Raw genomic sequence first — 22,174 nt, forward strand, 5'->3', positions numbered from 1 at the left:
AGAATGAAATTAGACCCTTATACCATCTGCAACAACTAACTCAAGATGTATTGAAGACCTAAAGAACTAAATGATAATACTCTGAGGAGATACAGGGAAAATCTTCATAACATTAATTTGGAAACATGATTTTGGATGTGATACCCAAACAACAGGGAACAAACAAGAAAACAGATATACTGGGCTTAATCAAAATTAAAAGGACTTTTGTCTGCAAACGACATTATCAAGAGACTGAAAAGGCACCCACGGAATGGAAGGAAATATTAAAAAATCATTATCTGGTAAGAGATTAATATCCAGAGTTTATATTAAGGATTGGTATACAAGTATATATTAAGGATTCCTTAAACTCAAGAACAACAACGAAAACCAACACCAAATTAAAAATGGGCAAAAGACACAAATAAACATTTATTTGAAGAAATTTATTTGAAGAAATAATAGCTGAAAACTTCCCCTAATCTGAGGAAGGAAACAGATATCCAGATCCAGGAAGCACAGAGAACACCCATCGGAATTAACAAAAGCAGACCCACACGAAGACATATTGTAACTAAATCTGCAAAATATGATGACAAAGAAAAAAATTTAAAAGCAGCAAGGCTAAAGAAATTAGTAAATTATAAGGGAAAACCCATAAAACTAGCAGAGTTTTCAACAGAAATTTTGCAAGTCGGAAGGTTGTGGCATTTTATATTCAAAGTGCTGAATGGGAAAAATCTGCAGCCAAGAACACTTTATACAACAAGGCTGTCATTCAGAATAGAAGGAGAGAGGTAAAGAGTTTCCCAGACAAACAGAAACTAAAGTAGTTCATGACCACAAAACCAGCTCTGCAAGAAAAGGGGATTCTTTAAATGGAAAGGAGAGACCAAAAGTGACAGTATAGAGGTAGGAAACACAAAATCAGTAAAAATGAAAATTTTTATAAAAAATAAGTGAAGGAACTCATGCATAAAAAAAGAATATAAAATATAATAACATATACCTAAAACAAGAAGGAGTCAGGAGAAAAGAATGGGTTCAAACTTAACAATCAACTTAATATAGACTGCTATGTGCAGAAGAAGTTATAAACAAACCTAATGGCAACCATATATCAAAAGCCACTAACAAATAAAGAATAAAGAGAAATAAATCCAAATATATCACTAAAGAAAGTCAGCAAAACATGAAAGACAAAAAACATCAGAGAAAATCTTCAGAAACAACCACAAAACAAGTAATAAAATAGCAATAAACATATTTACCAATAATTAATATGAATGTTAATGGACTAAATCCTCTAATCAAAAGACATACAGTGACAGAATGGATTAAAAAAAGAACACACATCTATATGCTTCTTACAAGACATATATTTTGTTTTATTTTTAAAATGTTTTTATTTATTTTTGAGAGAGAGAGAGAGAGAGAGGGAGAGAGGGAGAATGAGTACGGGAGGGGCAGAGAGAGAGGGAGACACAGAATCCAAAACAGGCTCCAGGCTTGGAGCTGTCCACACAGAGCCCAACACCAGACTCTAACTCGTGAACCACGAGATCATGACCTAAGCAGAAGTTAGATGCTTACCTGACTGAGCCTCCCAGGCACCCCAAGAGATATATTTGAGATCTAAAGACATCTACAGATAGAAAGTGAGAAGATGAAAAAACATCTATCATGCAAACAAATGTCAGAAAAAAAAAGCCAAAGTAGCAATATTTATATTGGAAAACATAGACATTAAATCAAAGACTGTAACAAGAGACAAGGAAGGACACTATATAATAATAAAGCATACAATCCAACAAGAAGATATAACAATGGAAAATATGCACCCAACATAAAAGCACCCAAATACATAAAACTTAATAACAAACATAAGGGAACTAATCTATAATAATACAACAATAGTAGGGGACTTTTGCACCCCACTTACGCTGATGGACATAGCATGCAAATAGAAAAACAAGGAAACAATGGCTTTGAATGATGCACTGGACTACATCAATTCAACATATATATTCAGAACATTCTATCTTGAAACAGCAGAATACACATTCTTTTCAAGCACAAATGGAACATTCTCCAGAATAGATCACATACAAATAGAAGTTTGTATTAGCCCACAAAACAAACTTCAACAAATTCAAGGTCAAAGTCATACCCTGCATCTTCTCTGACCACAAAGCTATGAAAGTAGAAGTCAATCACAAGAAAAAATTTGGAAAGAATACAAATATATGGAAGTGAAATCACATGCTACTAAACAATGAATTAACCAACCAGGAAATCAAAGAAGAAATAAAAATGTACATGGAAGCAAATGAGAATGAAAACACCACATCCCAAAACCTAGGATGTAGAAAAAGCATTTCTTTTTTTTAAATTTTTTAGTTTTTATTCTTGAGAGAGAGAGATGGATACAGCATGAGTGGGGAAGGGTCAGAGAGAGAGAGAGGGAGACACAGAATCTGAAGCAGGTTCCAGGCTCTGAGCTGTCAGCACACAGCCTGACACAGGGCTCAAACTCATGAACCGTGAGATCATGACCTGAGCCGAAGTCAGATGCTTAACCAACTGAGCTACCCAGGCGCCCCCAGAAAAAGCATTTCTAAGAGTGAAGTTTATAGCAAGACAGGCCTACCACAAGAAGCAAGAAATATCTCAAACAACCTAAGCTTATACCTGAAGGAGCTAGATAAAGAACAACAAAAGAGGCCTCAAACCAGCAGAAGGAAGGAAATAACAAAGATTAGAGCAGAAATGAATGATACAGAAACAAGCAGACAAACAACAACAACAACAACAACAGCAACAACAAAAAAATAAAACCAGGAACTAGTTCTTTGAAAAAATCAATAAAATTGATGAGCATCTAGCCAGAATTATCAAGAAAAAAAGAGAAAGAACTCAAGTAAATAAAATCACAAATGAGAGAGGACAAATAACAACCAGCACCAAAGAAATACAATTGCAAGGCACTACTTGCAACTACTAGCACTACCAACAAAGTGGTCAACCTAGAAGAAATGGATATGTTCCTAGATATAAATCCACTGTGAAAAGTGAAGCAGAAGAAAAAGAACATTTGAATGGATCAATAACCAGCAAAGAAATTAAGTCAGTCATAAGAAAAATCCCAGCAAACAAAAGTCCAGATCAGATGGCTTTACAGGCCAACATGACCCTTACATCAAAACCAGATAAAGGCATTACTAAAAATGAGAACTACAGGATAATATCCTTGATGAAAACAGATCCAAAAATTCTCAACAAAATACCTGCGAATCAAATTAAACAATTAATTTAAAAAAATCATTCATCACGAGTAAGAGAAAGTGAGTTCATTGTGATACAATTTAAAAGCAGATTACACCATCCACCCTTTGTGTTCTAATGTTACATATACTTTACACATGCAAACTACATTTATCCCCAAAGTTTCCAAATTCTCATCCATTATAACACTATCAAAGCTTATTTCTTCACCTGAATTAGCTCCAGCTGTGGATTAGATTCCTGCCTATATTTCACTGAGTACAGCTCTTCCATCTGTAGTCTGTGAAACTAGAACTATCTGTCCCCAACACCACCAATATACAAGAGTACGGCAGGCATAGGATAATTTGTATAGATATTTCTATTCAAAAAGGGCAAGGAGATGGCACATAAAAAGGAATCACTAGTCCATAGCAGTTTCTTGAATAGGTTTCAAGGTGTGTGCATCATCATATTTGGCTCTTGATTCTGCCCTCTGAGATCTTGTTTTGTTGTCTTAGTATTCCTTTCTTTTTCATAAAAGGTAGCACGTGTTTACAGCTGAGCAACTGTCTCAACCTGTTTCCAACCAGTAGAATTTGAGAAGTCCAACATCCTCTTTACTATTTACTATTCTTTGTCCCTATCATTCTTGCTGGCAGTGTGTCTGCTGATATTTCACAAAAACTGTGCAGACCACTTGTGAATCTCATTGGAGTTCATTCCATTACACAAAAGCCACACTCACAACTCTCTTCAAAATAAGCTTTTCTTTACCTTGGGCTTCTGTTGATATGGCTGAAAGACAAAACTCTAAAGCTTTTGGAGGCCAATTTTTTTTTTACAGAATCTGAGGGTAACACCTTTAATTTCTAAACATCCTTTGATGTTTTTGAACTCTTATGTTTGTATAGTCTCAGTTTTGACTCCATTTTCCTGATAGTTCTTGGAAATCATTTAATTTTGCATTTTTTTACTGTGTGAAGAGGTTAGGAACTTTCAGAATAATTGAGTCATGGTTGCATTTTGTTTAACAATTATCTCAATTTACTACTTTCCTCTCGTATTTTATTACAAGCATCAAGAAGAAGCCAGTCTAGATCACCAAGTTCATTAGGTACATGTTCTGCTTTTCACATACTGTAAAAGAAAATGTGCTAGGTTTTCTGCCCCTAACAAAATGGGTCCTTCCTTTTCCAGTTTTGAATAATGTATTCCCATTACCTCTTGAGCCCTCAACATCAATTTTCTCAAAGTTGAGAGTTTCTAGATGTCTATTTCAGGCAATTTGAGCTTCATCTATCATGGCTTTCAAAATTCTTCTGGCCCCCACATACTGCCTGTTTATACAGCCACAACTACATTCTTAGTTGTTTGAGACAACTGCACCATATTTCTAGGTGCCAAAATCTCTATTATTTATATATTGCTGTATAACATATTATCCACAGAATTAATAGCATTAAACAACACACATATATCATATCAGAGTTTCTGTAGTTCAGGAATCCAGGTATATCTTAGCTAGGTTCCCTCTTCAGTCTCTTACAAAGCCATAATCAAGGTATTATCTGGGGCTGTTGTCTCATCTGAAAGTCTGACTTGGAAGGATTCTCTTCATAGCTTGCTCATATGGTTTTTGGAAGAATTCAATTTCCTGCGAGCTGTTAAATTGAGGGTCTTACTGCTTCACTGGCTCATGATTGCTTTTCCATGTGTGCTTCTTCATCATAGTAGCTTGTTTTAGCAAAGCAAGCAATCTGAGAAGGCGAGAGAGAGAGAGTGCATGCAAAACAGAAGTCATTCTTTTTTAACCTAATCTTCTGAGTGACATCCTATAACTTTTGCCATAGAAGCAAGCCACTATATCCAGCCCAAATACAAAGGAAGATTACAAAAAGGAATGAATACCAGAAAGTGGGATCATTGGAAACATTTTGGAAGCTGTCTATCACAATAAGCACTTTCCCCAAGGGAATAAGAATTGGCTAGGACTTCTGTAAGATGGTGGCATATGAATATCCTGAAACCACATCCTTTCATGGAGACACCAACTCTACAGTGACATATGGATCATACCTCTGAAAAAGATTTGAAAACTAGATGAACTGCTTTTCCATAACAAATGATACAAAGACCATATCAAAATGGGTAGGAAGGCAGAGATGTGATCTCACCAAAAACTGCCCTGTCATGGCATCACATAATAGGATTTCATCAGTCTGGTGTTTCTCCTGGAGGAGCAAGGAGTTGGTGCCTCTACATTAATCATCCCAACCTTTGGGATCTGCACTGGAAACATGAGCCCCCAAAATGTATGGCTTAGAAAACCAAAGGGGCTGATGTCCAAGGGACACAAAGTTCTATACAAACCCAAGATTTACTTTTTAAAGAATTTACATATGGTCTCACTCAACCAAAATCCAACAAAAACAAGCAAGCAAACAAACAAGCAACCTCCTAGTAGTTTGAAAAGCATTGTGAGTATATTCGAAAGAGATTCATATGTTAATTTAAAAGTCTCTGGTGAAGGAGCAAGGGACAACTGAAACTTTCCCTGAGTCAGAGGCACTGGAGGTACCATTTTTGTACTCTGCACCTACCCTGTTAGCCCAGGGGGGAAATTCAGATACACCCCTTCCCTCCACCTTACTAAGACAGAAAAGGCCAGCATTCAAGTTCTATCCTACTGCTTACTGAAGTCTGGTTGTGTAGTTGCAGTAATTCCCCTCTAGTTGGCTGGGGCAGGTGAACAGGAACAGTTGTGGCCTTCTCATGTTCACTAGATAAAGCCAGCGAGCATGGACAAATGTGACACTCCTCTGCTTTATGGCTGGGGCTGGTGATAGCAAGGAGCTATGGAATTCTCCCACTCCCAGACTAAAGCCATCATACACACACAGAGAAGGACCCTCGGCTGCATTCTGACCCATAGAAATGTGCAGTTAAGACACATTCTCAGTACATTTCTTAAGCCAGCAAACATGCTCCAATTCCTATACTCTCCAGTTGTATATATAAATCCAATAAGCATGGATAATCCACACAGGGAATCCCCTATGATCCACCTGGCTCTGGTGGCCAAGGAGGCTGTCATTCCTAAGCTCCATGGGAATGTGACAATTGGAAATACAGTTCTTGACTGGTCACTGCACCCAGGTTACTACACAAACAGACTGAAATGCAATACCAGTCTTCCTGTGGAAATGACTTATTTACAAGTATGGAGCTTCAAATTTCCTCCACATGTAGAGGGCTGAACCACTCACAGGAAATGTAAGCAGGATACACCGTCCTTGTGCACACCCTGGACCTCACTATAGGTCAAAGATACCTCCCAGAAAAGAGTATATGCACTTATCTGCAACCTCAACTTTTGCAGATGTCCCCCAAAGGACACTTCCAGATCTCCTGGACTGGACACCAGCAGGGGTTATAATTGCAATCCCAGAGGACGGAATATATGTTCATATTTTACACATTTACCTAAGGGTCTGGTTTCCAATCAGCCTGAAACTACGTACTCAATGAGATTCCTCTCACTGAATACTGGGAGGTCTTGGCACACCCTCAAAAATAAGAACAAATCAAGAATAAATCAGATGGTTAGATAATCACAAAGGTTTGAAAGATAATCAAGAGCTAGGGTAAGGTTGAACAAGAAAGTTTATCACCTACACAAAGCCACTCCTTAAAGACTGATAGAAGTAACTATTTTATATTTAACACACAGAAACAAATACAGAGAGTTAAGCAAAATTAGTAAATATAGAATTATGACCTAAAAGAAAGAACAGGAAAAAAATAAAAGACTCCTTAATGATATAAAGATAAGTAACCTACCAGATAAGGGATTCAAATTAATGGTCATCAAATGCTCACTAAACTTGGGAGAAGAATGGATGAGCATAGTGAGAATGTCAATAAAAAGAAAATATAAGAAGTACACCACCAACAACAAAAAGTCATAAAGTGACGCATACAATAACTAAAAATTTCACAAGAGATTTTAATAGCAGACTTGGTGAAGCAGAAGAATGGATTAGCAGCCTGGGAGACAAAGCAATGGAACTCATCCAGACAGAACAGCAAAAAGAAAAAAAAAAGAACTTTAAAAAATGAAAAAAAACAAACAAACAAACTAAAGAGACCTTTGGAACAACATAAAACAGAATAACAGTTGCATTATTGGTGGCCAGAAAGAGAACAGAGAGACAAAGAGACAGAAACAATGGAAATTTTTCCTAACCAGGGAAGGAAGCAGAAATCTAGGTGCAGAAAGCTCATAGAGTTCCAAATAAGATGAACCCAAAGCACTCCACACCAAGGCACATAATTAAAATGACACAGCAATTGCACTACCAGGTATTTACCCAAAGAATATAAAAATACTAATTCAAAGGGATACATGCACCCCAGTGTTTATAGTAGCATTATTTACAATAGCCAAACTATGGAAACAGACCATGTGTCCATCAACAGATGAATAAAGATGTGGTAAGTATATACAACTGAATATTATGCAGACATCAAGAAGAATAAAATTTTGTCATTTGCTACAATGTGGATATAGCTAGAGAGTATTATGCTAAAATAAGTCAGAGAAAGATAAATACTATACGATTTCATTCATATGTGGAATTTTAAGAAACAAAACAGATGATCATAGGGGGAAAAAGAGAGAGAGAGGCAAAACAAGAAAAAGAGGTTTAACTACAGAGAACAGACTGATGGTTATCAGAGGAGAGGTAGGTGGGAAGATGGGTTAGGTGATGAGGATTAAGGAGGGCACTTGTGATGAGCGCTGGGTGTTGTACCTAAGTGTTGAATCACTAAACCAAACACCTGAAACTAATATTACACTGTATGTTAACCGGAATTTAAATAAAAACTTAAAAAAAAAAAAAACCAAACAACAAAACTAAAATAAAATGCCAAAAGGTAAAGAGGAGAATCTTTTTAAAAAAAATTTTAAAAGTTTTATTCATTTTTGAGAGACAGAGAGAACGGAGTATGAGCGGGGGAGGGACAGAGAGAGGGGGTGTCACAGAATCCAAAGAAGGCTGAGCCCGTGTGGCACAGAGCCTGACACGGGGCTCAAACTCATTGACTGCAAGATCACGACCTGAACCGAAGTCGGACACTCAACTGACTGAGTCACCCAGGAGCCCCGGTAAAGAGGAGAATCTTAAAAGCAGCAAGAGAAAAACAAATTGTTATGTACATAGAAAACATCATTCATTAGCTGTCAGCAGATTTCTCAGCAGATGTATTTTTCAGGCCATAAGGAAGTGGCATGACATTCAAAGTGCTGAAAGGAAAAAACTTCCATCCAAAAGTATTGTAACCATCAAGATTATCATTCAGAATTGAAGAAATGATAAAGAGTTTTAAAGACAAGCAAAAGCTAAAGGAGTTTGTCATTACTAAACCATCCTTGCAGGAAATGCTAAGGAGAATTATTTAAACTGAAATAGGAAAACATACAGAAGTAAAAAGCTCACTGCAAAAAAAAAAATATATAATAAGGGTAGTCAATAAAGCTACTATGAATTTGAATAGATAAAAGTAGTAAAATTAACTAAAGCTGCAATACTTAGTTAAGGGATACATATAATAAGAAGATGTAAAATGTGACATCAAAAACATAAAATATATACAAAATACAGCATTTGTGCTTGACAAAAATGCTCAACAAGTAGGAATAGATGGAACATACCTCAACATCAAAAAGGCCAAATATAAAAGACCCGCAGCTAATATCATTCTCAGTGGAGAAAAACTTAGAGCCTTTGCCTTAAGGTCAGTCACAGACAAGGATGCCCAGTTTCATCATTGCTATTTAAAATAGTACTGGAAGTCTTAGCCTCAGCAATCAGACAACAAGAAGAAATAAAGAAATAAAAGGCATCCAAATTATCAAGGAAGAAGTCAAAATTTCAGTATTCACAGATGATATAACACCCTATGTAGAAACCCTTCCCAAAAAAATTGCTTAAACTAATATATGAATTCCAGGATATAAAATGAATGTACAGAATTTGATTGCATTTCTATACACCAATAATGAAGCAGCAGAAAAAGAAATCAAGGAATTGATCACACTTACAATTACACCAAAACAATTAGATACCTAGGGAAAAAAATGTAACCAAAGAGGTGAAAGGTTTGTACTCTAAAAACTATAGAACAGTTATAAAATAAATTGAGGAGAATACAAAGAAATAGAAAAGCATTCCATGCCTGTGGATTGGAAGAACAAACATTGTTAAACGTTTCTTCTACTCAAAGCAATCTACACATTTAATGCAATCCCTATCAAAATATCACCAGCATTTTTGCATAACTAGAAGAAACAATTCTAAAATTTGTATGGAACCACAAAAGACTCTGAGTAGCCAAAGAAAAACAAAACTGAAGGCATCACAATTCCAGATTTCAACCTATATTACAAAGCTGTAGTCATCAAGACAGTATTATACTGGCACAAAAGCAGACATATAGATCAATGTAATGGCATAGAAAACTCATAAATCGACCCACAGCTATACAGTCAACTGGTCTTTGACAAAGCAGGAAATAATATCCAATGGAAAAAAAAAAAGTCTCTTCAACAAATGGTGTTAGGAAAACTGGATGGTAACATGCAGAAGAATGAAACTGGACCATTTTCTTACAACATACACAAAAATAAATTCAAAAGGGATAAAAGACCTAAATGTGAGACAAGAAACCATCAAAACCTTAGAGAACACAGGTAGCAACCTCTTTGACCTCAGCCAGAGCAATTTCTTACTAGACACACCATAGGAGGCAAGGGAAATGAAAGTGAAAGTGAACTACTGACTTCATCAAGATAAAAAGCTTCTCCATAGCAAAGGAAACAATCAATGAAGCTAAAATGCAGCTTACAGAAGGGAGAAGATATTTTCAAAGAACATGTCTGATCAAAGGTTAGTATCCAAAACCTATAAAGAACTTATCAAATTCAACACCCAAAAAACAAATACCCCAGTTAAGAAATGAAGATATGAATAGACACTTCTCCAAAGAAGATATCCGAATGGCTAACAGACACAAGAAAAGATGCTCAACATCACACATCATTAGGGAAATAGTAATGAAAACCACAACGAGATATCACTTCACACCTGTCAGAATGGCTAAAATTGGCAACACAAGAAACCACAGGTGTTGGTGAGGATACAGAAAAAGGGGAACCCTCTTGCACTCTTGGGAATGCAACCTGGTGTAGTCATCCTGAAGAACAGCATGGGGATTCCTCAAAAAGTTAAAAATAGAACTATCCTACCATCCAGCAATTGCACTGTAGGTATTTGCCCAAAAGGTAAAAATTACAGATTGAAAAGGGTACATTCACCTCAACGCATATAGCACCATTATCAAAAATAGCCAAGCTATGGAGAGATCCCAAATGTCCATCAACTGATGAATGGATAACGAAGTGGTATATATATAATGGAATATTACCCAGCCATCAAAAAGAATGAAATCTTGCCATTTGTAATGACATGGATGGAGCTAGAGTATATTATGCTAAATGAAATAAGTCAGAGAAAGACAAATACCAATAATTTCACTCATATGTGGAAATAAAGTAACAAAACATATGAACATATGGGGGGGGGTAGAAAGAGGGAAACAAACTATGAGAGACTCTTAAAGTTATAGAATAAACTGAGGGTTGATGGAGGGAGGTGGGTTGGGGATGGGCTGGATGGGTAATGGGTATTAAGGAGGGCACTTGTTATGATGAACACTGAGTGTTGTATGTAATTGATAAATCACTGAATTCTACTCCCGAAACCATTATTGCACTCACTGTATGTCAACTCACTAGAATTTAATTAAAAATTTGAAAGAGAAAAACATAAAATATGGGGAGCAAAATTTAGAGTTTTGGAATGTATTCAGATTTAAGCTGCTATACATAGGAAGATAGATGTAAAACTCATGGTTACCACAAGACAAAAATTTATAGTAAATACACAAAGAAAATGAGAAAGAAATGTAAACATAACACTTAAGAAATTCATCAAAACACAGAGGCAAGAAAAGAGGAAGAAAAGACACAAGCTACAATATCAGCCAGAAAACAATGAACAAAATGGAAATAAGCACATATGTATCAATATTTACTTTATTTGTAAATGGACTAAATATTTAATCAAAACAGAGAGTGGCTGAATGGATAAAATAACAAAACACATCTATATATTGCCTAAGTGGCACTAACTTTAGAAGCAAGGACACATGCATACTGAAATGAAGGAATAGAAAAAGACAGCTCATGCAAATGGAAACAAGAAGAAAGTTGGTATAGCTACATTCATATCAGACAAATAGACTTTTGTTATTTTTTAATTTTAATTCCAGTGTTGTTAACATACAGTGTTATATTAGTTTCATTTGTACAACATAGTGACTCAACAGTACCATATATTACTCAGTGCTCATCAATGTAAGTATAGTCTTAACAGACAAATAGACTTTTAAACAAAGGCTACTAAAAGACAAAAAGAGACACTATATAATGATAAAAGTGTCAATCAAGCAAGAAGACATATAAACATATATGCACCCAATATGCACCAAAAAAACATGAAGCAAGTGTTAATAGAACTAAAAGGAGAAATTGACAGAAACACAATAAGAGTATGACATTTTAACATCCCACTAAAATCAATGAATAGATCATCAAGACAAAGAATAAAAAAGGAAACTTTAGCATTAAACATTATATAGACCAGATGGACTTAATAGATACATAGAGAATATTCCATCCAAAAGGAGAATAAACATTTTTCTCAAGTGCATATGCAATATTCTTTAGGATAGATCACATGTTATGCCATGAAATAAGACTCAATAAAGTCAAGAAGATTGAAATCATATGAAGCATCTGTTCTGACCATAATGGTATGAAACCAGAAATCAGTCACAAGAAGAAAACTGGAAAAAAACACAAATACATGGAGATTAAACAACATGATACTTTAAAATTTTAAAAATCCCAATAAACAAATAATTACAGAAATACTGCTTACCAAAATGTATGGTATGGTGTAAAAACAGTTATAAGAGGGAAGTTTATAGCAATACAGGCTACCATAAGAAACAAGAGAAATCTCAAACAATTTAGCTTTACACATAAAGGAACTAGAAAAAGAAGAACAAATGAAGGCTGAAGTTAGTAGAAGGAAGGAAATAATAGAGATCAGAGCTGAAATAAATGAGCTAGAGACTAAAATGGCAATAGAAAATATTAATCAAACTAAGAGCTAGTTCTTTGGAAAGATAAACAAAATTGGCTAATATTTAGTTAGACTCACCAAGAAAAAAAGAGCGTTCTTGTGTAGATGAAATCAGATATGAAAGAGAAGTTACAACTCCTATCACAGAAATACAAAGTATCATAAAAGACTACTAGGACCAATTTTACACCAATATATTGGACAGCCTAGAGAAAATGTATAAATTCTTAGACACTTATAATCTGTCAACAGTGAATCATAAATAAATAGAAAATCTGAGTATCAATTACAAGTAAGAAATTTGTTCAGTTAAAAAAAAAATACCATCAGCAAACAGAAGTTCAGGACCAAACATCTTCACTGGTAAATTCTATCAAACATTCAAAGAAGATTTAATACCTATCCTTTTCAAACTCTTCCAAAATTGTATAGGAAACACTTCCAAATTCAGTTGATAAGGCCAAAATTATCCTGATCCTAAAACCCGACAAACACAAGAAAAGAAATTTGTGGGTCAATAGCCCTGATGAACATAGATGCAAAAATCCTCAATAAAATGTTGGCAAACTGAATTCAACAAAACATTAAAAGGATTATATAACATGATCAAAGTGGGATTTATTGCAGTGATGTAGGGATGGTTCACCATCAGCAAATCAGTTAGCATGATATACCAAATTAACAAAAGAAAAATAATATAATCATCTTAATAAATGCAGAAAAAGAATTGGATAAAATTCATCATTCATTTATGATAAATAAAACTCCCAACAGAGTATCTATAGATGGTACATACTTCAACTTAATAAATTTCATATATTACAAACCTACAGCTAATACACTCAATGATGAAAAGCTGAAAGTTTTACCTCTAAGATCAAGAACAAGACAAGAATGCACACTCTCCCCACTTTCAGTCAACACAGTTTTGGAAGTCTTAGCCACGGCAATTAGATAACAAAAAACAAAAGACATTCAAAGTGGAAAAGAAGAAGTAAAACTATTTGTAGATGACATGATATTATATATAGAAAATCCTAAAGACTCCACTACAAAACTGTTAGAACTAATAAAGGAATTCAGTAAGGTTACTGGATAAAAAAAAACAACATAAAAAACCTGTTGCATTTCTACATGCAACTATCGGAAAGAGAAATTTAAAAATCCCATTGACAATTGCATCAGAAAGAATAAAATACCTAGGGATAAATTTAACCAAGGAGGTGAAAGTCATATACATTAAAAACTACAGTTTCATTGATAAATGAAATTGAAGACACAAATAAATGGAAAGATATTCAGGGCTCATGCAGTAGAATAATTAATATTGTTAAAATATCAATACTGCCCAAAGCAATCTGTAGATTAAATTCAATCCCTATCAAAACTCCAAAGGCATTCATCACCAAAATGGAAACAAAAACAACTCTAAAATTTGTATGGAACCACAAATGACACTGAACAGACAAAGCAATTCTAAAAAAGAAGGACAAGGCTGGAGATACCACGTTTTCTATTTTCAAACTAGACTAAAGAGCTACCACAACTAAAACAGTGTGGTACTGGAATCAAAATAGGCGTATAAACAAATGGAACAGCATAGGGAGCTCAGAAATACAACCGGGTATATGTTGTCAATTAATTTACAAAGGAGACAAAAATATAAAATAGGAAAGTACAGTGTCTTCAAGAAGATATTGGGAAAACTGGACAGCTACATGAAAAAGAATAAAACTGGACTGCCATCTTAACATGCATAAGGATTAAATCAAAATATACTAAAGACTTGAATGTAATATTTGAAACCATAAAATTTCTAGAAGGAAACATAGGTAGTAAGCTCCTTGACACAGTCTTAAAGATTTTATTTGGAATCTGACATCAAAGGAAAGAGAAAGAAAAGTAAAAATGAACATGGGACTACATAAAACTAAAAAGGTTTTGCACAGTGAAAACAAAAATGCAACCTATTGTAAAAACATATTTTCAAATCATATATACAATAAAGGGCTCATACCCAAAATATATAAAGAATTCATGCAACTCAATAACATAAAAACAATCCAATTAAAGAATGAACAAAGGATTGAAGACATTTTTCCAAAAAAGATATACAGATAGCCAAAGGGGACATGAAAAGAGGCTCAACATCACTACTCATCAGAGAAATACAAATCAAGACTACAATGAGGCATCACCTTACAATTGTCAGAATGGCTAGAATAAAAAAGACAAGAAATAACGAGTGCTGGTGAAGCTGTGGGGAAAAGGGATATCTTGTGCACTGTTGGGAATATAAATTGGTGTATCCCTTATGAAAAATAGTATGGAGTTTCCTCAAAATATTAAAAAATAGAACAACCATATGATCCATCAATTCCACTACTGGATATCTATCTGAAGAAAATAAAAAACTTTAATTCAAAAAGATATGTGCAGCCTTCTGTTCACTGCAGCATTATTAACAATACCCAAGACATGGAAGCAACCAAAATGTCCTACCATAAATGAGTGGATAAAGAAGATGTGGTATATATATATATATATACACACACAATGAAATACTAGTTAACCACAAAAAAAGAAGGAAATCTTGATATTTGTGATAACATGGATGAAAGTTAAGGGTATCATGCAAGTGAAATAATTCAGAGATAGAAAGACAAATACCATATGATTTCATCTGTATATGGAATCTAAAAACAACAACAACAACAACTAAAAACAAAACAAAACAAAACAAAAAACCCGAAACAATCAAAATAAAACTCAGACAGTCACAGAACAGATTGGTCATTGTCAGAGGAGAAGGGATTGAGTAGAGCAAAAGAGATGAAGGAGATTAAAAAGTACAAGCATAGAGGTATGAAATAAGTCTTAGGGATATAATACACAGCATGAGATATATAGTAAAAAATGTATTAACACTGTAGGTGACAGATGATAACTAGACTTATTGTGGTGATTATTTCACAATGTGTACAATGTCTAATTATTATGTTGTACACCTGAAACTAATAAAAAATTTATGTCAAATATACCTCAATAAAAATAAATGAACATAAAGCATAAAATAAAAAAAAAGAATTGGCTAATTGATTCACCTTTTCAAGGTTTAATTTTATTTTTAATTAAGCAAGTAAGTTTGTTATTTACATGTAGCACACTGATGCATAATTGCTGCTTTAAATCTTAGTTGCCTTATATTTTCTGGAATGTGTGCACTTGTATTTCCAAATTGACTAATAGCCTCTGAGCCATTTTTGTTCTCCCTTTATTTTATGACTATATGAGTACAAATGCTCATATGTATGTATATATGCGTATGGACAGAAACTTGTACACCACTATAACTATGCTTCCCTGGTATAGACTTAATTTGGTTCTTTCAAACTTCTCATATTTATACTTTGACCATACATGTAAAAAAGATGGTTTAGCAGGAAACATTGAAAACTCAGAATTTTATGACTAAAAGTTGCTAGAATTCAGAGATATAGTAAAAAAAATCACCTGTCAGTTTAGTGGAATGTTGTGCTTACATATATATTTTTTCATATAAGGATCAATGACAAGTTGTAACTTCCAAAAAGCAAAGTTATTGGATAACCAAGGCCTAGTTTAATTATCTTTTCAATATTGTATGGGAAGTAAGTTGCAGCACCAGGTTCAAATCCATTCAATATACTGTGATAGTAATCATGGAATATAGTATTTGATAATTATGTAATTTAGCACAGCTAAATAGAAATGAACATATTTTGTTACCATTTGTGCCCCACAAACAGTGCCATCAGCAATATAGGAATAATCTCTTTCATCTGATTTCACTGATGACCCAGTGGCTATAGATATGCATACATGCCCTTGAATGTATGAATAAACTGCAGACTGAACATCATTTTTATAAGTATTCCTATGTGGCCAAACACAAGCTAATTTTCCACAGAGAACATCCCTGAAATGAAAAGCAGAAAATTCCTTATCATTTTGTCTTTTAATGATACCATGTTCCAAATAAATATTGTATTACATGATTGACAACATAAATATTATTTAATTGATGGCATAAAAATTTGCCAGAAAAAAATGACAAGATAACATTATCCTTTGGTGCCCACCAACTGAATGCAATCTTATTGATTAGCACTGGAACCAAATTGAATACTGTATGCTGAACACAAATTTGCAGTCATGACTTCATTTCCTATTTCAGAACTCAACTTTTTGTCTAGTCTCCAGTTGACCTAGAGCACTTATCATATTTTACCATATTCTTTAGGAAAATTCATCACCTGCCTCCACTTTGATATAGCTTAGCCAGTCTGGTCATTGGTTACCCAACATTTCCTGAAAGCAGCTGATTGCATTTATTAACTCTATGTATGTATCTTTTGAACCCCTTCTGTTTATTTCCATCATCCCTGGTATGAACCTTAGTCAATACATCTCTATGGTATACAGACTCTTCATGCTAATCCTTCCAGTAGTTCTGGACTTCTCTCTTGAGAATTAAGGAACTTTGAGATCCCCTTTGTGCCACAAGCATTCCAAACATTATCCCATGAACAGTTTATTTAGCCAGACGTACTCATGACCCAGTATGGAATACACTGCAGGTGTACGACCTGTCAAGATGCCAAATACTACGTTGTATGTGCTTGCTGTTATCAGAAAAACTGCAAAAATAAAAGAGGCTTGAGCCATGAGACCAGTGCTTTGCCTCCTGGAGAGTAACCTATCCCTGAATAGAATACTGGCTTCTCTAAGACTTACAATATCCCTAGACTATGCCCTAAAAAGTAATCTATGTCACTTCTTACTCTTGGAATCACTCAAATCTATCATTTCTCATTTTCAATGGAAACAACTATTCTTAACTTTGATATAATCTTGCCAAGCATGCCATTAATACTTCTTCAAAAGTGTTCCTTAGAAAATTTTATTCATTTTTCCTGAAAGACCATGTTGGGTTCTTTAATATAACAGGGATTAGTTTCATGGTACGAGGTGAAGATTCAAGTAAAGTTGAGAGCCAAAATCTAAATCTCTTTTCAAGCTTTTCTCCTTTCCAGCCTAATGTGTCTATCTTAGATGTAGATACTTCTTTTGATTGTGGTTCCACTCTCTTTCCATGGAATATATCTTAAACCAGCTTTGCACATAGTAGGTCTCTTTCTAGTTTGGCCATTGAGTACAGACACTTCCTCCACAATCTGTTCTCTCAAAATTTGCATTTATGGCTGAATTCTTGGAACTAACAGGCTCTTCTTTTCTGGAAAGGAATCGCAGTTGTCTTAGCACAGATGAATTGTGCTAATGAATTCCAGTCTCATCTAGTGATTTTATTTCAGGAAAATATATGTATTATAATTTCAGATGAAATATGGATACGTCATGCTTGCTAGAGTTTCACAGTTTCTTCCATCTTTTTTGTTCATATTTTCACAAATAATCTTACTTAGATGAAGTGCAGCCAACATGCCTTCTTGTCAACAGGGAAAGAGATTTAAGCATGTCTGTTTACCACCACCTCCTATTTTTGTCGGCATCCTCTGTGGTGTAACTCAGCCTGATCACTCCTGCTCTGTAATGGTATTTAACATGGTGTGACTCATAATATCTTGTCTTTTAGAGATTATACGGGGTCTCCTTCTGAGATCTCCCCTCATCAGTATTCACTTTGTGATCCCAGACATAGTCTTTTAATTCTGCATCTTCTACATGTCATACTTTGAAGAGAGACAGGGCCTAAAGTTGCGTGGTCGAGAGACTTACAAAGCAGGGGGCTAAGACTCTCCAGGAGGCGAATCACTGGTCTCCTGGCTCAAGCCTCTTTTATTTTTGCAATTTGTCTGATAACAGCAAGCACATACAAGATAGTATTTGTCATCTTGACAGGTCGTGCACCTGCAGTGTATTCCATACTGGGTCATGAGTACGTCTGCACCAGATAAAACATTCTTATCCCTGGCCTGGTGCCCGTTTTATGTCCTTCTGGAGAGAACATGCAGTCCCAGTGGCTTTCCACCTGGGAATGGAACTGCTTTCACTTCCTTGCTGCTCCGTCCCTTTCCTTCCGAACATTCTTACGGTGCCTCCGGCTTCTTGTTCCCCAACAATACTTATTCTATAGTAAACTTATGTGGATGCAAAGTGGTGGATACTATCCTAGTCCCACCCAACTAGACACTTTCTTCAGATACTTATAATCTTCATAATGGAACCAAGTCTTTTAATAAGTATGCTGAGTGTGGTGCTTACCAAAGGATTTCACGTTTTTTTCTAATTGCGTCTTTGGAGATTAAGGAAAATCCTGCTTCTCCTTGGATCACATGACCCTATCTTAATGTTTTTTATATTTTCTCTTTTCATATATGTTCTTGAATTTGGATCTGTAAATATTTTTAAGCCACTTTAAGTTATAATTAACACCTACCAAGCTATACATATTTAATGTACCCAATGTGATGAATTTGGGGATAAGCACATACTCAATGAGTCCATCAGCACCATCAAGGACATAAACATATCCACCACTTCCTAAAGTCTCCTCCTGCCTATGTATATAATAATAATATTAATAATAATATTAATAATTTATTATATTATTTTAAAATATTTTGTGGCAAGAATGCTTATTATATGTACTACTACTTAGCAAATTTTAAGTATACAATACCATATTTTTAGTTATAGTAACTATGTTGTGTAGTATGTCTCCAGACTTATTTATGTTGCTATACTTTTTCAGTTTTATTGGGGGTATAATTGACTAATAAAATTGTAAGACAGTTAAAGTGTGCAAAGTGGTGATTTGATATGTGTACATATTGTGAAAGAATTCTCCCCATTGACTTAATTAGCGCATTCATCATTTCATATGTTTATCCTTTTTGTATGTATCTGAGAACATTTAAGTTCTACTCTCTTAGCAAATTTCAATTATACAATACAATGTTATTAACTGTGGTCACCATATTACATTAGATACTTGGACCTTTATTCATCTTAAAACTGAAAACTTGGTACCCTTTTACTAACATTTCTGTATTTCTCACTTGCAACTATTTTTATACTCTCTGTTTTTATGAGTTTAACTTTTTTCTTATTCCACAAATAAGTGATACGGTTTAGTATGTGTCTTTCTTTGTCTGGCTCATGTCACTCAGCATAGAGCTGGCCAGGTTCATCCAAGTTGCCACAAATGACAGGATTTTTTTCTTTTTTAAAGCTTAACATATTCCATTGGATACATAGCACTTTTTTGATCCATTTATCTATTGCTGGACATGTAGATTGTTTTCATATCTTGCTTGTTGTGAATAGTGCTATAATTAAATATCCTCAAGATACTTATCTAATTTCTTTTGGCTATTCAGCTATTTTTAATTTCCTGAGGAAACTCCAAACTATTTTTCATACTGGCTGTACCAGTTTACATTGCCATAAACACTATATGAGGGCTCCCTTTTCTCCACATCTTTGCCAGCATTTGTTATCTATTATCTTTTTTTTTTTTTTCAACATTTTTTTTAATTTATTTTTGGGACAGAGAGAGACAGAGCATGAACGGGGGAGGGGCAGAGAGAGAGGGAGACACAGAATCGGAAACAGGCTCCAGGCTCCGAGCCATCAGCCCAGAGCCCGACGCGGGGCTCGAACTCACGGACTGCGAGATCGTGACCTGGCTGAAGTCTGACGCTCAACCGACTGCGCCACCCAGGCGCCCTCTATTATCTTTTTATAATAGCCACCCTAACAGATATGATTTGGTATCTTATGGTTTTGATATGCATTTCCTTGATGATTCATGATGCTGAGCACCTTCTCATATACCTGTTGGCCATGTGAATATGACCCTTGGAAAAATGTCTGTTCAAGTCCACTAAAAAAATATTTTCTTGCTATTGAGTTGTAAGATTTCTTGTGTATTTTAGATAATACCACTTATTGATATTTGGCTTGGAATGGTTTCCCATTCCATAGCTTGTATTTTCATTTTGTGGATGGTTTCATTTGCTAACTTGAGGCCTTTTAGTTTTGTTGTACTTATACTCGTATAATTTTTCCTTTGCTGCCTTTGCTTTCAGTGACAGTAAAAAATCATTACCAAGACCACTGTCAAGGAAATTATTGTGTCCATTTTCCTCTAGGAATTTTACAGTTTGAGATGTCACATTCAAGTGTACTTTAGTTGACTTTTGTTTATGGTGTGAGATAGATGTCAGTTTTATTTCTTTCCCTGTAGCAATCTCATATTTCAAATATGATTTATTGAAGAGACTATCATTTACCATTGTATAATCTTGGTCTTTTTGTCAAAAATTAATTGATTGTGTCTGCATGTGCTTATTTTTAGACTGTATATTCTGTTCCATTAATATTTGCTTGTTTTTATGACAATATTTTATGCCAACTCTTGATCACTGTAGTTTTTTGTTTGTTTTTGTTCTGTCTTTATTGAGGAATAATTGACATATAACGTTAGATTCAGGTGTACAACTTAATGATTAGATATTTGTATGCACTGCCAAATGATCACCATAATAACATCTGTCACCATACCCAGTTACAATTTTTTCCCTTGTCATGAGGACTTTTAAGAGTTAGTCTATTAGCAACTTTCAAATATGCAATTTGAATTATTAACTATAGTCATATGGCAGTTCTTGTTCTTTTCTTTTTAACTTTTTTAAATTAAATTTTAGTTAGTTAACATACAGTGCAATATTGGTATCAGGAGTAGAATTCAGTGATTCATCACTTACATACAACATCCAGTGCTCATCATGACAAGTGTACTCCTTAGTACACATTACCCATCTAGCCCATTTCCCTTCCACCTCCCTCTGTCAATCCATAGTTTGTTCACTATCATTTAGAGTTTCTTGTTGTTTGTTTCCTTCTCTTCTCTTCACCCCAATACCCATATGTTCATCTGTTTTGTTTCTTAAATTCCACATATGAATTAAATCATATGGTATTCCTCTTTCTCTGGTTGACTTATTTCACTTAGCATAATACATTATGCTCCATCCATGTCATTGCAAATGGCAAGATTTCATTCTTTTTGAAGGCTGAGTAATATCCTATTATCTATCTATCTATCTATATAATCCTATTATATATATATATATATATAATCCTATTATATATATATATAATCCTCTTTTATATATGTGTGTGTATATATATATATATATACCACATCTTCTCTACCCATTTATCCATTGAGGGACATTTGGGTTCTCTCCATAGTTTGGCTATTGTTGAACTGATGCTATAAATATTGAGGTGCATGTACCCCTTTGAATCAGTAGTGTAATTGCTGGATCTTAGACTAGTTCTATTTTTAGCTCTTGAGGAACTTTCATACTGTTCTCCAGAGTGGCTGCACCAGTTTGCATTCCCATCAATGGTGCAAGAGGATTCCCCTTTCTCTGCATCCTTGCAAATATATGTGCTTTCTTGTGTTGTTAATTTTAGCCATTCTGATAGCACTGAGATAGCATCTCATCATGATTTTGATTTGTATTTCCCTGATGATGAGTGTTGTTGAGCATCTTTTCATGTGGCTTCTAGCCATTTGGATGTCTTCTTTGGAAAAGTGTCTATTCATGTCTTCTGCCCATTTCTTAACTGGGTTATTT

The 22,174-nt window shown here is 34.7% G+C and overlaps 1 protein-coding gene across 4 annotated transcripts in view; it reads right to left on the minus strand.

Moving 5' to 3' along the window:
* Positions 1-22,174, minus strand: part of LOC125923287 (disintegrin and metalloproteinase domain-containing protein 18-like) — a 143,694-nt gene that overhangs the window by 43,911 nt on the left and 77,609 nt on the right. For 3 of the 4 annotated variants that reach the window (XM_049631470.1, XM_049631471.1, XM_049631469.1), the window contains one exon: positions 16,290-16,479. The exons of the other annotated variant lie outside the window; for it this stretch is intronic. In XM_049631470.1, the coding sequence (XP_049487427.1) occupies positions 16,290-16,479 (190 nt within the window). The remainder of the gene's footprint in view (positions 1-16,289; positions 16,480-22,174) is intronic. 4 annotated transcript variants of the gene reach the window in all.

Source organism: Panthera uncia, chromosome B1, assembly GCF_023721935.1.
Source record: "Panthera uncia isolate 11264 chromosome B1, Puncia_PCG_1.0, whole genome shotgun sequence".
Lineage (NCBI taxonomy): Eukaryota > Metazoa > Chordata > Mammalia > Carnivora > Felidae > Panthera > Panthera uncia.